Raw genomic sequence first — 17,458 nt, forward strand, 5'->3', positions numbered from 1 at the left:
AAGTCATCACCATTTGTGCCAAAGGTGGTGCCAAAATGCAAACCAAAGGAAACAGAGAGGGCAGAGCCCTCCCACTGCCCCAGGAAGGATATACTCGTGTGGTGGCCACTGCAGGGCTGGCAGGGCTGTGACTCCGGGTGACAAGAAATACCCGCGACCAGGATTCCAGTGTCATACCCCTTTGACTCCTTTCAGGTCACCTTTCAGCAAACTGTCCAAAGGGAAGGAGATTATGTTGTTCATATTCTGAATCTAAAAAACAAAAAAAGGAAGAAATCTTTAATTACCTTTTGAATCTAAAGTAAGGGTAGCAAGGGTGTGAGAGAGGACATTTGGTAATGATTAACCTTCACTTAAAACCTGGCTGGCACAACAAAGCAGCCTCGCTCAGCCCCACATTCTTCCCTGCAATTTCATTTCACAAATGGTAGGTAGCTGCTGAAGGTGCTAGATATGTAGTTTCCACAGTAACAATCTTATACTGTTAAGCTAGGAAGTTTGTAAAAAGATAATCACTGCAATGGATAAAAAATATCTGAGAACAATCAATGACAGAACCTCTTTCAAGAAAACATCTGCTTCCTACTCCCCTCCCTGCCACAGCCCTGCTGAGCTATAGGGACCCAGACTTCGATCCCCACAAGAGGTGCCCAACATGGAGACGGAAGGGCACACGGGGGGCAGCAAGGGGTGGCACTGGCAGATCAAAAGTGACCAAACTGGAAGCTGCAAGGCCCTAGCCAGGAGGAAGCTGCAGGCACAGGCCCGGGCCTGGGTCCCAGTGCCCACAGATCCCCTAGGTGAAAAATGAGCTCCAGACTCCTTGCTGTGCCCAACCACAGCCCAAAGCAGGACAGGAGGGAGGGCTCCGGAACTGCCCCTCACTCTCACCCTTGAGCAGAGAAAACTTATTTTTGGCATCATTACTGTAAGTAAGCCTCAGTCTGGGCACCATTTTTAAGGCAGTACGGGAGGTGATTTCAGACACAGCTCAGCACACGAAACTTCCAGAGACAAAAACCACACTCAAAAAATACCATCGAAAAGTGTGGTGACACCTGCAGCACAGCTGATCCTGCCAAGTAAGTGACCTACGAATGACTGCCTTTGCAGAAATGGGTTTTCCAGTAATGTCTGCCTCAGGACAAACAGCTCAACATTGCCTATGTCCCCTGGCACTCCTCCAAGACACCGTGCCATCCGCTTCGACTCAGAGGGATCGGCCCTCAGAGTTAAACCTTAAACACTGAAGGCCTGGCTGAAGGTGAGGTCTGCAGATGACAGAAAGGAACCGGTGACAAATCATGGGCCTGACCGTGACTAACCTCCACAAGGAAGCACACCTGGCCTTCCACTGTGACCTGGGAGGAGGGAGCTTTGGCAGAACCTGTGTCTCTGCAAAGCCACTGACCTCTTGTCCCACATTTCCCTGCCCTGCAGGCAGACACCCGCTGGGCATAGCTCTGCCCACGCAGCTCCTGGCACCCTGCCCCTGTGGCTGTCGCTCTCTGTCCTCCTCCTCCCTGCCACCATCCCTCACCATCCTCCTCCCTGTGGATATCCCCTGATGTCCTCTTCACAACCCACTGCCTGGACACCTGCTCTGCACCTCAAAGACACACCTCGCCCTACTCAAGTGACTGCCACGTCTTCTGCATCTTCCACCCCCTTCCACAACATCCCCTCCATGCTGCTCGCACATCCTGGGCCTCAACAGGGTCTCCCTGCCCCTTCTCTGGACAGAGGCAGTGGTGCTCCCACTCCCACATTCTGCTGCCCCAATCCTGCCACACTCAACAACAAACCCTGGGATTTCTGGCTCCTGCATTAGGACCTTCACAGTCCAATCTTATTGGCTACCTTTCATCTTCACCTTCTGCTTACTGAACTCTGCACCCCTGATTCGATGCTTGTTCCCAGCCTAGCCCGAGCTGAAATGCGCTCCCTCATCTTCACAGTCCCAAGCCCCCACCCACAGGAGTTACTCCAACGCCACCTTCTCCATAAAGCAGCCCAATCTCTCCAGCAGAAAGCCATCCCTCCCTCCCTCAACACCCCCATTTCCCCCTTTTCTCAATTTTGTCAGGCACTCGGCAGGCTGTCCCTGATCCATCTTATCAACCGCACACTGTGCAATCTGAAAAGTAGCGTCCACCTCCACTGCATCCCACATGGCCCAGAGCTCCGAGCTCAAGGCAAGGCCCAGCGAAGCCACTGGTGGAATAGCATAGGACAAGTGAGCACTGTTCTGAGCTTCCAGTACCTGAGAGATGCACTCTGCAGAGGCTTCCAATGCAGTCCTATCAAAACCTTTAAACCAATCTCATTATGAACAACAAACACACATTCACCAATTCAGTCGTCACAAAATTACTGACAGCAAACGACTGGCTGTTAGCATGAAGGCAGATAAAACACAATGTCTTCCCACCAGAGGATGAATACAGACATGCGCACTGAGAATTACAAGCTCTGAGAAACCCCATGTGTCTGCACAGAGCAGAGAGCAGAGACCAGCGCATCCTCACCAGACACAGTGAACCGGGGTTTAACCAGTCAGGCCAACTGAGCCAGGCTTGGGAGAAAGGCCAGCCACCAGCCCTTGAGGTGCTGCCCCATTCATCTACACGGTCCCCAAAGCCGTGGTCAGTCACAGGCACGGGTCAGTTTGTCCCTTAACTGCCCAGAAGCCAAGGTCGTGTCCCCGTGGACAAGGAACACAGATTCGAGTGAGCCTGGGCTCAAGGCCCCAGAACAATGCAGCTGTGTGCGGGTTTGGGCAAAGGGTACAAGGGGCTCCTAGGCTAAAGACCATATCTAAGAAGCATCCTAGAAGGTTTTCCTCCAAAGGGTTGTGTAGGTATGACTGTATGCACAAGTGGGAGAAACGAGGTTCTCTACAGCAGGGGAAGAGTACACTAATTTCAATTTGGTTTACACATCTCTTCTGAGAGTATTTATTAATTCAAATCAGAACTTGGGTACTGGCAGCAAATACAATGGAGAAGCAAACCTAACCCTTAGACACCCATGCTCTCAGACAGCCGCTTTCATTCTGCATTCACCAAAGCCGTGAGAAGGCTTGGCCCCGGGCTGGGTGCTAGAGACAGGGCTCATTGTCTTGTGTGAATCGGACACAGCCAATGACACACAAATTCAAGGGCCAATTACGACTGTGGCAAATGCTGCACAGGAGGCACATGTAGTCCTGGGTGGTGGCAGGAGGGTGCAGAGGTTCAGGGGCCTAGGACACAAGCCAGCAAGACAGAACCTCACAGCCTCACAGGGGACCAAACTGCCCATTTCAGTAAGTAAACTACCAAAGAAGACTCCTCGAACCTAAGGAGAACACCAGGGAATTTCAGAGAAAATTACTTTTAGTCCAAACACCAGGGAAATGTGTGTTGAGCAGGAGATGTGGCACAGACCTTTAAAGGACAGAGGAGAATTCTGCCTTGCCAGATGGCAAAAAGACAGGCCTAGATGATGGGCCAAGGCCCTGGTGTGAATGACAGAGCCACACTAGTGGAAGGACAGCAGAAGGTGACAGGGAGAAAGGGCACTTGGGTACGTCAACCGAGGAAGTCTAGGTTTCATTCAGTCAATTATTTCTCTTGGAGTTACTCAAATTAACTAAAATAGGAAACTATTACTTTTCTGATCAAAACTACATTATTAAATAGAGATAGAAAGTAGGTCAGGGGAGATGGGATTAACTGTGAGTACAAGAGGGGCCTTACAGGAGGGAGACAATGTCCTAGAATGGACACATGGCAGGGGTCCTGCCAGTTGGTAGGACTGCCAGAAAGTACCAAGTTGTACGCTTGAAATAGTACGTAAAAATTCCTCAAGAAAGCTGTCTGGGCTGGGGATGAACCTTAGTGGTGAAGAGTGTAAGCCCCTGAGCCTGATCCCCAGCACAGTGAAAAGAGAAAAGGAAAAAAAAGGAAATGAAAAAAGACAGCTGTTTCTTTTTAAAAGGAACTGCTACAAATATAAAAAGAGCGGGGCTAATGAGCTCCCCCCACTCCGGGACATCGGCCTATCTGCCCCTGCATGTCTGCACACCATGGAGTACTGTGACTCAGGAAAACCACCCCAGAAACGCCTCAGCCCGGCCAGAGGACAGGTGTGTGAGAGCCAGACACCCTGCAGGCTGGGTCTACAGCGGGAAGGATGCAAGGCCAGAATCCTCCCTGCTCTGTGTGTCACATTGTGACCAGGAGATGAAAACCGCAGCCTGAAGGTGAATGCTTATTCAAGGATCTCCAGCCTCAACTATGAGTAAGGAAATCTTTAAGATGAACTGGTTTTGGGTTGCTCTGCATCGCCCTTAGCGCCAAGCAAGCATCAGTATTCCCGGGTGCTCTGACTTTCTTTTAACACACACACATATAAAATGGTTTCCAAAACTGGCGCACACATCTGAATACAAATCTTAACTCTTCATCACTGCCCTTAACTCAGGACCAGCAAATATGCAGTCTTTTAAAACAGCAGCCCTCTCTCTTTCCTCCCTCCCCCTTTTCCTGTCTCTGCCTTCCCAGAGTTTGCTGGACAGGTCTGACAAGATGAGTCAGTCAGTCAAAGGTCTGCACTCCCTCAAGTACAAATGAAGTGACAGCCACCACCGCAGGGGGTCAGGAGCAGTCATCACAGTAATGCCAGAGTGATTAGCAGAGTCAGAGAGAGGGAACATAGTCCTCCAAACAGCCATCTCCTCACAATGCTCCTCCTCATTACTCTCGGCTTAAAATCCTCCACTCCAGCTCTGCAACCAACCTCTGGCTGTCGTGATGTCTCCAGGGCGAAGTCCAACTCCAGGACCGACATAGGACCCAAGACTCTGCGCTGCCTCGTGACCTTGTCCCAGGGTCAATCTGGAAGACTGAACCCAGGATCCTTACACAGCTCGGTAGTTTCAAGGATCAGCCAGAAGTCGCTGGGCAGGATCCAGCTCCGGCTCATGAATCTAGGAAAGAGCAGGTCTCCCAGGGGAACGCCCTCTGGCTTTCCTCACACAGACCATTGGGGCACTGTACTATATACCGGAAGAACATCTGTGCCATGTCGTTCATTTTAGATGCCCTATTTGTGAGAAACTTGGAGGCAGAAAAGACAACACTGAAATTTTTCTTGTTAACTTGAGCAGAAGCTGTTGCAACACAGAGTTACACAGGAAAGCCCAGGCTTCAAAAAATGGCAGGCCATCTGTTCACCATGAGTTAAGGGCGTGCTCAGTGGAGGGGTCAGTGTCAGTGAGAATGTGGAAGCCCACAGCAGCTGTCAAGTGCTGGAAGCACCCAGTCACCTGTAGGTGCTGGCCTGAGACCTGGGACCGCTGAGTGAGGCGGTGGCGACAGGTCGTGTGGCATGCTATCCAGCAGGATGGACACCAGCTCCCTGTGCCTCTTCACACTTACGAGGATCAAACTATAGTTCCTCAGTCATACAGCCACCTTTCTATAGCTACCTGTGGCTTGTCACACTACACAGACACAGACAGTCTCCACCAATGCAAAAGATCTATTGGACATCAAGATTTTCAGCAAATGGTTTCAAAAAAAATCTTTAGCAGCTTTGTGAAGATGTTAATTCACACACAATAAACTGCACAGTTATGACATACTGACACATCCATGAAACCCAGGCCAAAATCCACAGTGAGCAGGACGTGGTGGCACACACCTATGATCCCAGCACTTGGGAGATCTCAATGAGTTCAAAGCCAGCCTGAGCTACATGGCCGGACCCTGTCTCAAAAAAGAAACCCAAGATCTAGACAGTGAACATACTCATCACCCCCAAAGCTTCTAACCCCACCCCAGACCCCAGGCAACCACTGAAAAGTCTGCATTTCCCAGAGATGGAATCATACAGTATACACTCTTCTTGGTCTGGCTTCTTTCACAATTACTTTGACACTGTTGATCTGTCAAGTGGTTATGCACATCGACAGCTTGCTCCTTTTTACTGCTGAGGACTGCTCCAGGGTGTGGCTATCTCATAACATGTTTATCCCACCAGCTGAGGGGCTATCGCGCTGTTCCCAGTTACAGGGCTGCTACTGAGAGTACCGATGAAGAAGCTGCAATCACTGGAGGATGGGGGCTCTTCCAAGTAGTGGTCAGCACAGCTTCTCATAAGGCAACGCTGGAGCAGGGCAAAAAGGCCCCCAGGAGACTGGTGGGAAGACACCCTTGGCTCAGGGAACTGCTAACATCAAGGTCCTGGGGCAGGAGTGCGCTAAGGCTTAGAGCACAGTGCTCTGTGTTCCATGGTCTTTCCCAAGGATGCTTACTTCCAAGAATGGGCACTTGGCAAAAAAACTTTGTGGAGAAGCAGGAGGAACTAGGTAAAATGGCCTGAATAAGCCACCAAATGCCACAGGGCCATTTAATCTCATTCAGCCTTCACAACAATACTGAGAAGCAGGGGCTGATACCCTCATTTTAGAGACAGGAAAACAGAGAGTTAAGTCACCCACTTTCCCTTCAAATTACACAACTGAGGAGGAGCAGAGCTGGGCTGTGAATTCTGAAGCCACAACTCCTCCCACCCCTGCTCTCCTCTTTGGCAGCACTGGGGCCTGAACCCAGGGCCTTCACACTGAGCTGCATCCCAGTTCTTTTTGCTTTTTATTTTGAGACAGGCTCTCACTGGGTCCCTAATTTGCCCAGCCTGGGCTTGAACTTGTGACCCTCCTGCCTTGGCCTCCCAGAGTGAATTCCAGGTGTGGGCCACATGCCCAGCTCACTGTGCAAATGGATGAAAGCTTCTTGGCCCTCACAGGGCAACAGGGCTGACTAAGACGGATGAGGCCAGGGATGAATGGAAGCTGCCACGAGAGGTGCTGCCTCTGCCCCACTCTGCTCCTAGGTGCGCTACACATGAACAGCAGTCAAGTGTGCACGAGGAAACCCTCGGGGCCGCTCCCATTAGTGGCCTAGGAGGCCTCCCCTGGGCCATCGACAGTGCTGCCTCAGTGCAGCACAGCACTCAACGAGCAGGCACAGCCCACACCGCCCTGCCTGCGCACGCTCACAGAGGGCCCTTGTGAACAGATGCGCACAGTCCTGTCCCTCTGGCACAAGAGCTGCCCTGATAGTTTGTTTAATTAAGAAGGAGAGGGGGAAGCCCAGGCTGATCCTGATGGTTTAACACAAACTAAAGATCAAAACCAACTGCCTGCCAAAAATTCACTGGCAACTTTCACACCAGAAAAAAGTGCGGAAACTGCTGACCTGGTTTCTGCTTTTAATGCCATTCTCTGGCAGTCACACTGCTTTGATCTTTCAGGTTCTAAGTGGAGAGAAAATACTGAGCTCTGCTCCTTCTCCACTAGAATAAATGATCAAACTGACACATCAGCCGCCTGCCATGAGCACCGCTGAAGGCTGGGCAGGAGACGAAGGGGCAGCGCCAGGCAACCCAGGATGGTATAGTCCCCAGCTTGTGCACCCACAGGTCCTGAGGGGTCAGTAAGCCACCAACCAGGAACAAAAGCACCTCTTCGAATGCACTGCCTAAGAAATCAGCTTAGGAAGCACTGTCTCTGGCACCAATTAGACCTTGTGCGTCCAACATGTCACTGACCCCAAGGCCAGAGAAGCCTAGGTCATTGGGTGTCAACCAAATTCTGCCTGCGTGCTTTGCAGACCAAAACCCGGAATGCACAGGTATTGATGTGAACTGTCAAGTTCTAGATTTTAAGCAAATAATTAATAAACAGCTGAAAGTTCTCAAAGAAAGGGGAATGCACACCAAGACGCTAGGCCTTGAACTGATGTCTACAGATTTGCTGACGGCTCCCTACAGAGGGGCCGGGCTGGACTCCTAGCTGAGCACATCACCCACAGGAGGAGACAGAGGGACACACAGTCTGCAGGGCCCATCTTGTCTGTACATTAACCTCTTCGGCCACCATCTCCCTCCCTGAGCCTCGGAAACACACTCAAGTCTTTCCCACCCTCCACACACTCCCCTCCACAGCTTTCTGCTTCCATTTCCTTTCCCCAGAATTATGAACGCCTGCTGTCTCTAGCTGCCGCCTTATGTCCCTCTTCCTGCTGTGGCAATTTGGACTGTGCCTGTACAGAGAAGTCAGAGCAAAGTCACAGCCTCCCCAGCACGTGGCCCAGAGGGGTGCCCTGCTCAGACCCACCTCTTTCCCTCCCCTCTGCTCCAGTCTCCCATACATCACCTTCAAGGTTTGGCACAGCTTTTTTTCTTTTTTTTTTGGTACCGGGGATCGAACTCAGGTCCTTGTGCTTGCGAGGCAAGCAACGGAACCACTGAGCTAAATCCCTGGCCCTGACACAGTTTTAAGAGAGTTAAAGTTCCCCACATTGAGGCAGCTGACCTTTGAGTGGCCAGCAATTGAGAAAGCACATGATGACAAAAACAGAAACAAGACCTATTTTGATTCACTCATCCTTTCAAGTGACAATCTTCTACTAATCTAATGTTCTAATCTTCTAATGTCTCCTAAGCCAGCTGAGAAGCTCTGAAGATGTTTGTTTTGAAGTCTTGTGCTCAAGCTGTGTGCATGAACTTGAGCTCATCTTGGAATAGTCCACAGGATGCCCCCACCCACCTCCACTCCAGGGACCCAGAGGACCAAGGCCTGGGGTACAGAGTCACTGCTTCTGGTTTTGGAAGCTGCAGTCATCAGTGCCCAGCAGAGCATGGTGCATTCTAGTAAAAACCCAGGCAGCAGTTCTGGGAGTTCACTGCATGGGTAGTATGGATAGCACCCGGCCAGTGCTCAGGCCTCATCTCTGAGACTCCCCCTCCTGTGCTCCAGGCCTCACTATCTGTCCTCTCCTACTTTCTCAGACCTCTAGAAATCCAAGGATCATTGGGATAACAAGGAGGCAGCACTGCTCCCCCCCAAAAAAACAGCATCAAAGTACAATTTAAACATATGAATCAGGTGGTGTGCTGCAACTAAGATCAGAGTCTGATAGCGGCCCTACTGTTTTTCATTGTTTCGGTCAAATTAAGAAAGTGCTCTCATTTTTGGCTGGGGACTGGCAAGTCAGAACCAGCACACACACTGAAGTCTCATGAGTCTAAGACTAGGAGGGGCCAGCTTTCCATGAGGCAGATGTGTCTAGGTGTCTGAAGTAACTGGCAGGAGGACCACTCATGTGGTAGTCAGCTTCCCACCCTGGGGACCAACACTTGAGGTAAGTAACTTGTAAGGAGGAAAGCTTTATTTTGGCTCATGGTTCCAGCGTTTCCCTCTGTGGTTGCCTGGAGCTTGCGGAAAGGCACAAAGAACATCGCAGTGGGGAGAATGTGGTGCAGCAGAGCTGCTCCCCTCATGATGGCCAGGAGGCAGAGATCCCTTTCAAGGCCACGCCTAACTTCCTCCCCTTAGGCCCCACTTCCTAAAGGTGATAGCACCCTGGGCTGGTGACCAAGGCTTTGACACACTGGCCTTTGGGGGACACTCCAGACCCAAACTGTGGGCTCTGGCCCCTAGAGAGAACCTAACCCTTAAGCCCTCTTCACTCAAACCCTGTGGACTCCTCATTTTCCAATAGTCTAATAAGCCACATCATCTTGCCTGCCAGTTCTCAGCACTGTGGACATTAGAGCTAAGTACTGACAGGCATAAACACAGCAACCAGCAGGAAAAAGAGTCCGCATATTAAAAAGCAGTTATCTGGATATTTAAAGCCCAATGGTCCAGGACTAACCTAGGGGCAGACACTCCCAAATACATAACCTGGTGGGAGTTTCTCTAGATTTCTGCATAGATCATCAGTTGATGCCACCAACAAGAGTTAAGTCTACCCCCAAAAGGTGGAGCTGGACCAGTGTACTTATTTAGTAAAAAAGATTAAAGCATGTTTACGACACAAGCCACTCTCAATAAAAAAAAGTTAAAAAGACTATGGAAGTACTGGGATGAGGCTTCTGGTATAAGCTCTCTACATTAAGGGATGAAACACCTTCATTAAGGTGGACGATCAGCTCGTACTTTCTGGAAGTTGGATAGTGGAGGGATAGGGGGCTGCTGTAGTACACAACACGGCTAGGGGAGACGGAGCAGCTCCTGCCACGTAAGGGCACTTCCCACCAGGCACATCCCGTACTACAAGGCCACAAGCTGCTGCTCATCCAACAGGACCTTGCCAGCTTCCTTTCCTCTCTGGGTGTCTTCTAACTCTGGGCACTTATGATAAACCCTGGTGACTCAGGAACACACTGCTTGGTGGTGGGCGCTCAGGCTCTTCAATGTGTGCGACCTGAAATTCCTGTCTGGGCCACTCCTGATGTCATACTGTGACTGCAACCTCAGCCCAGTGCCACTGTTCTCTGCTTCCAGCTGATGCCGGTCTCCACAGGGAGCAGGTTCCATGGACCATGAGTCTGTCCTGCCTCTTATCAAGTCAAAGACAGAGACCACTGATCTGCATGAACCTTTCAGGAACCAGTCCTCTGCTTTAGCCTGTCCTTACCCAGCCACTGGCTCACCACAGAAGTGCCTGGAAAATCCCTCCAGATTCGCACATCTATCTGGGAAGAGGAAAAGAACTAAGATGCCAGGTTGACATTATGACTGTTTAATGTCATACACGTTATAGTTCTGGAGCTGCCTGGTTTCTCCCTATAACCTATGTGACTGCAGGGGAAACGCCTAGGTTTTCTGAAGGTGAGGAAGAATATCTTCCTTTACACTACATTGGCATTTTCTGCAGATGTTCCAACTGCTTCAGAAACATCCTTTCGGGCCTTGAAGCAAGCAGGTGGAAGTTTTTGTTTGTTTTTTTGGTACCAGAGATCAAACTCAGAACCTTGCACTTGCAAGGCAGGTGTGATACCACTGAGCTAAATCCCCAGCCCCACCAGGTGGGAGTTATTCTTTCTGGACAAAAGGTGGAATTAAGAATCTTAGCCCAACAGGACTGAAATGTTTGTTAAATGCTTAAGGGAAAACAAAGGAAAAGCTCTGAAAATGTGAGATAGGACAGATGTGACCAAAAATGGGATTAAGAAGGGTACACAAAACACCAAAAAAGGAGAATTCTCCTGTAATCAGCTCAGCCTTGGGCCAGCTTCTCCAAAGTCACTGCTTGGCATTCCGAGGGCTAATGGCTTCCACACCAGCAAGGGCAGCAGCATCAGGCCTGATGAATGCTAATTTGGGCTCAAACTAGTTTTCTCTTTTTGATCTTTGCTGGAAAACAGGACCAATAATTCCAACTCCAAAATGTAAAGGCAAAAATGAAAGCAATGCACAGGTACTTAAAGCTAAGTTCACAGATCTCTAGGACTAATGGACAACGACCCCACTGCCAGCCACACTGGCCCTGCTCACGAGATGAGATGAGGAACCCTGCCTGCCTCTCTCCCCTGCACTGCCTTCTCTTCTGTTCAGTGTTTTTGTTTTCCAAGGATCTGATGAGGGGCCTTGGCTCCTTTAAATGTCACAGTGGAAACACCATGGGTTTGGCACTATAAGGCCTGGATCTGAATCCCAAATCCATCCTTCACTTAGATAAACCCCTGTCAGTGACTCAACATGTGCGCCTCGTGTTCAGAAGGAGGTTGCCTGAACCTCTTTCAGTCCCTGAGACGACATGCTCAGTGCTTACCACACCGTGGCCTCTGAACTGTCTACTCCCTGAAGCAAGTGGGAGAGCAGCCCAGATCTGCAGTGAGCTCTGAAGTCCTGCAAGTAGCATAACCATGGCATGATGAGCAATGTGCCAGTTCCAACATCCGGGTCCCCCCTGCTTCCTACTTTTGCAGAAAATATTAAAAAAAAAAAAAAAGGGGCTGCTTTAAGCATCCAGCTGCTGGTATAGGTAACTGAGTACAAGTTGGTGTGCCCTTCTACTCTGGGAGGCCACACCCAAGGACCCTATCACCCCGGAAAAATTCAAGCTCCTCACACTATCCAGGACCTCTGTTATCCAATCTGTAAAGCAGCTCCCTCAATGCACTGGGCACCTAGGGGCCCTCCATCTGGAGGCACATGCCAGCTATGTGCTGCACCCTCAGTGCTGCTGCACCCCCCCCCCCCGAAATACCTGTCAGCTGTATGCTGGCCCTTGGGAATTACTCTCATCTTTTATGTTTCCTACCTGTCCTTTTTGTTTTCATCCATTTCCTAAGAGATTTCTTCTACTCCAAACCTTGTTGGATCTCTGGTTTTATATTTTCTTACATTGACAGTCTTCCTTCCCCCACCTTCTTTAACAACCATCCATAGTCCACCGTCCTCTGATACAGTGTCTGTTCTGATTTTTCTGAGAGATTAAATACAGTTTCTTTGATGTTTTCTTCTGCTCTCTGCATTGCCATTTCTTCTGACTTTTTTTCTGCTTACTTTGGTTTCTTCCATTCTGGACACCATCCATGTGTGCTTAAGAGTGAAGTATTCAGAAGCTGTAGTGGTTAGGATGGAGGGTCCATGTGACTGGCTTTGGGATTCACCAGGGGAGATAGGTGCAGCACACTTCTGGGTACATCACAGAGACTGACTTTAAGGTGTCTATCTGCTCCCTGGCCCCTTCCTCCGTGGTACTGTTGCCCTGTTCTATTTCCCAGCTGCCATGAATTAAGCATCTTTCTGCTGCCATGCTCTTCCACCATGATGTTCCTCCCCGGGAGCCAGTGGATCATAGACTGAATTCCCTGAAACCATGAGCCGAATTAAACCTCTCCTTCTTCTTTCAGTTGTGAGTGTTAGATATTGTGTCCCAGCAACCAGAAAGCCAATGGGCTACTGTGCATGCATGGAAGGGGCTGGGAGATTTTTACCAGAAAACCCTGCCATGTCACCTTCTACAGAACTCTGCTCTGGGACCACGCAGTTTCTCCAATTTGGAAAAAAAATTCTCCAGTCTCTTCTGACTCAGTGAAGAACCCCTACAATACATAGAACTCAGGGGCTGAGGGCTCTGCTACTTAGCGTGCAGGCAGCCCTGGTCTTTGGGGCAAGGACAAAGACCAATGACCTTGACCACGGCCAAGATATTTCGAACTCACCTAAGTAAAAAACTTAAGCACAGTGACAGCTTTTTATTTTTACCATTTCCGGTGGAAATATTTGAAGTTGGAAAGAGAGATGAAGAGCCTTAATGATCTTACTCTCTGTCCTTCCCATTATTAACTCACACATTATGTTCCCTGGTTTCTGCCCCTCTAAGGCCAAAATCACAAACCCACCACCATCACCAGCTCAAGAATGATGAGCTGTTTTTTCACTTGTTATGAGCTCACTGACAGAAGACATGAAAAAGACACTGCTGTTTGTGACCTACAGAGAGAGCATTATTGAGTTCCCAACCCAGTCTTCTGCGACCTTTAGGAGAAGCCAGGGGAAAACAGGAAAGATGCTGGGGCAATGCTTCGGGAAGAAACCACCCAGGCAGGGTCATGAACGGCCCTTGGCTGCCTACTTCTTCAGAATTCTGTTCCCACAGTGAGGACGGCACAGGGCTGCCAAGCTCAAGAAAGGCTCAATTCACCCACTCACCCCCCACCTCACCCCGTTACCAAGCACCCTGCACACAGCCTGTACCAACCCTGCACTTCCACTTGCTCAAAAAGTCAAGGCATTCCTTCCAGCCCTGCTTTTTTAGGCTCTATATTTGGGAGCATAAAAGGCCCTTAAATATCCACGGTAATTTCTGTGCTTTGATGATAGGTTACCTGGCTGTGTAAGACGGGTCTGGAACATATTTATTAAATATTATCATTACGAATGCCTGGTGTAATTACCAGCAACAAAGACTATTCTACACACTTTAGAAACTATTAAAAACCGAAGCCAGAGGCCCTTACGAAGATGAATGAAATCTACCCGTTATGTCCTGCAGCTGGGCATATTTAAAATGCCAAGCTGAATTTTAAAAGTCCTATTAGAGCAAATATTACAACTTTCCACTTTATTCCTAATTGACACCATGTATACAGAAAATATGACTCAGGATCCACAGAAGCTGTGAAATGTTTTCCTACTTTATTAAACAAACTATTCTCTCCTGAGAAAGGCAGCAACAGAGGTGTCTTGCATGGTATAATTACACACACACACACACATACACACACACACGCACGCACGCATGTGCGCACACTGGACACTGACCAGATTTTTGAATAGGGCTGTCAACTCCTTGGTGAACACAGAGAACTTTAGGAATGCACTCCCTAAATCCGGGTCATCTCTGCACACACAGTTGCTACCGAACTTCTCCAGGGCCTGGGTGTACTGCTCCTCGTTCTCCACGTGCGCTGCAATAGCAAGTGGAAGGGCTGTTAGCAAACCGAGTGCTCCATCCCCAGTCCTGTCCCCGTCCCCACCAGGTGCCTCCCAGTTGTGAATAAAACCCAACACAGGGCTGGGGATTTAGCTCAGTGCTTTCAACGCCTGCCTTGCAAGCGCAAGGACCTGAGTTCGATCCCCAATACCCAAAAAAAACACAAAAAAAAACCCCCAACACATTGGCAGCACAAAAATCAAGGAACGTTAAGCTGCAGACAACCTATTCCTACAGCAGCCCACTGTGCTGATGACAGGTCCCAAGGAAGTAGTGTGGTGACCAGGAGGGAAAAAGCCCCACCCAGGCCAACAGTCTGACACCAAGGGGATCCCACCCTCTTGCACCTGCCAGGACCCCTCCTCAGCCGCAGACTCAGCTCCTTACTCAGCCCATGGGTTAGGATACTCATTGTGGCCACTGCTCCTAATGCAGGGACAGCAGTAGTCTCTGGAACCTGGACCAGGCAGCAAAGGCTTGCTTGTACTTCTGCTCAGCATCGTCCCCTGCTTGGGGTCATCCTCCCTGGCCCTTGACCTCCCTGCTCAACTCCTCCAGGATCCCCTGAGACTCTGCCTGTGCCTTCGGATCCTCTCTGGCACCTCTCCTACATTCTGCTTCCATGTTACAACTGAACTATCTACAAATGCTTGGAGGAGAGGGACCAAATTGCATTTGTCTTTGTCCCTCGAATATAACCCAACGCACATATGGTGTGAACAGGAAAAGCAAACTGCCATCTGCCTGATGTCACCCCACTGTCCTGAGGCCTCAGGGAGCACCTCAAGACTTAATATCTGGACTCCAAGTCTCTAGTTCAACACCTCTCAATCCCTCTTGGACCTCAGGGTGATCTGCAGATCTTTACAACAGAAGCTAGAGTCCCACTCAGACCTGAGTCAGGAATGAGGAGAGAGAGTGCAGCAATTCTGGTAAATTACTGAAGTTGAAAACAATTCCCTCACCACCAGGGAAGGCATGTTCAAATGAAACTAGCTAGTCCATAATAAAACAATGTTCATTTGCGTGGATTCCTGATCCTACCATTTTCATTTCAATCAGAGCAAGCAATCATGCAGGTCCACTTGGATGTGAACTCCACCAGGCAGAGATGGCACCGTGCTGTGGCTCCCTTGAAGAGGAACAGATTTTGAGTGCCCTTCGCAGCCTTCAAACTCTTCTTCAGGGAACTAAAACCACCATCTGCCAATGCCAATGCCAACACTTAGGCCCAAAGACTGGGACAACGAAGGGACCACAGCTTCTGGACCACAGCTCTGGAGCCTATGACCCATAAATGGCCTGTTCATCTGTCCCACCAGGGAAGCACTGCACCCTTGCCCACCAGGGTATCTGGGTGTCTTCAAGCATTCTAACGTGGATCTAGCAAACACAGGAGAAATTAGTTTCAATGCTCAAGTCTTTTTCCTTCTTAAAAACATTCTAGAAAGGGGCCTAAGAATTCTAGATAAATTAAATGCATTTCCTATCCCCACCCTCCTCTTTTATTTTTTTCACTACGAGAACTGAAGCTAGGGCCTTTGTATCGGGCTACATCCCCAGCCCTTTTTAATTTTTTTCTTTTTTTTGGTACTGGGGATTGAACTCGGGACCTTGCGGTTGTGAGGCAGATGGTGGAACCACTAAGCTAAATCCCTGGCCCTTTAATTTTTTATTTTGAGACAGGGTCTGCTAAGTCGTTAAGTTGCGTAGTATGGCTCAAAGTTGCAATTCTGCCTCAGACTCCCAGAGTGCTGAGATTACAGGTGAGCACCACTGTGCCTGGCTAAGTAAATCCACTTCTGAGATTACACGGGGCAAAGGAAGAGACAGAAACATGCAAGCACACAGATACATGCGCGCACACAGCTCCCAAAGTGTGTGGCATCACAGAGGGGCCCTCTGAAAACTTGGCTGCTTGAAGTCAAGGTCACACTGGCTGGGCCTTCACCATCAGCAACATGAATACAGTCAGGACCCTCGGTGCATAACAACAGCAGTAACTATGGTCACAGCAGCCACAGGTGACATGTATAGGGAGTGCAGACTGCATGCATCTGTTCCAAATTTTAAGACACATCTTCTTTCTCATGATGCCAATAGGAAACTGGAGCTTGAAGAGATCAAATAACCTGCCCAAGGAAAAGAGAGGCAGAGAGCGGCAGAGCAGAGCCTCAAACCCAAATGTTTCCTCCTCAGTCACGCTGTGTTTCACAGCTAAAAACTGTTTACCTGCTCAAAACCAAAAGTACTCAATTTTTAGATTTTTAAATTCCAGTTCACAGACAGATCAATAATCCCTTCTATTTCTATTTATAATCTTAGAGTGAGTGGTTAATGGCAAAGGGCAGGTCCTTCCACGCCACATGATTTTTTGTGTGTGTGATACTAAAACAACTTTATTTTGCATAACAGGTTTATTTTTTTAAAGGCATATAGACAAAACAAAGTAAACATTTAAACAGATTTTAACTTCTGCCCTAAAATTGTTCCAGTAAGTGTCAGTCTCTAAACATTTTTAGTTCAGTAATCATCACAGTCCATTATTTTTCTTCTGTTGAATTTAACTTGCTTTCTTTTCTGTTTGTTGGCTTACTTTTTCAAGGATTTCTATTAAACCTTGTTCTGAGACCTTCCCACTTAGCTGTCCATGCTTTACCATCTGTATAAGGTAATTCTCTACTCCTTTTTTTTTTTCTGGATTTACAAGTGCTAAATTACCTAACCTGGCCCGGGCTGATGGATCCAGAACTTGTGCTAAGATACTGTTTCATATTTCTGCTTCCCTGTGCTTTGCTACCTGTTGTGCTGCATCATTAGGATCCCTGTGTTTCACCTGCAGCTCGGCCAGCCTCTGCTTCCTCAGCGCCTCCAGCTCCTCATCCACCATGGTGCGACTATCGTGGAGTAGCAGCAGTAGCCACTTCACATGATATTTTTTAACTATTTCTAAGCTGGTGGTCAGGACACCACAGCCCCAGTGTGGTTTCAGCTCAGAGCCGATGATCACAGCAGCTGTCCAAAAGGTGGGAGAAGCAAGAAGACAAACTCCAGGCCTCAGATTCATCCCTAGCTTTTGGCTCTCTGGGTCAAAGGCTTCCCAGGAATGCCAGCAGGGAAGTCCAGTGGCATCTCCTTCATAGTGCTGAAGGATATGGGCAAGGAAGCAGGGCAGG

The 17,458-nt window shown here is 49.0% G+C and overlaps 1 protein-coding gene across 5 annotated transcripts in view; it reads right to left on the reverse strand.

Annotated features, from left to right (window-relative positions):
• Nucleotides 1-17,458, reverse strand: part of LOC101721882 (arf-GAP with SH3 domain, ANK repeat and PH domain-containing protein 2) — a 132,690-nt gene that overhangs the window by 53,892 nt on the left and 61,340 nt on the right. For 4 of the 5 annotated variants that reach the window (XM_004875251.4, XM_013069475.3, XM_087199727.1 and 1 more), the window contains exons 3-4: nt 14,111-14,256; nt 178-252 (exon numbers count right to left, since the gene is read on the reverse strand). In XM_004875251.4, coding sequence (XP_004875308.2) covers nt 178-252; nt 14,111-14,256 — 221 coding nt within the window. The remainder of the gene's footprint in view (nt 1-177; nt 253-14,110; nt 14,257-17,458) is intronic. The other variant, XM_087199728.1, reaches the window with a different exon arrangement.

This window comes from Heterocephalus glaber, unplaced genomic scaffold (assembly GCF_053883595.1).
Source record: "Heterocephalus glaber isolate CG9 unplaced genomic scaffold, H.glaber_assembly_v1.0 deba00001724, whole genome shotgun sequence".
NCBI classification, from domain to species: Eukaryota; Metazoa; Chordata; class Mammalia; order Rodentia; family Bathyergidae; genus Heterocephalus; species Heterocephalus glaber.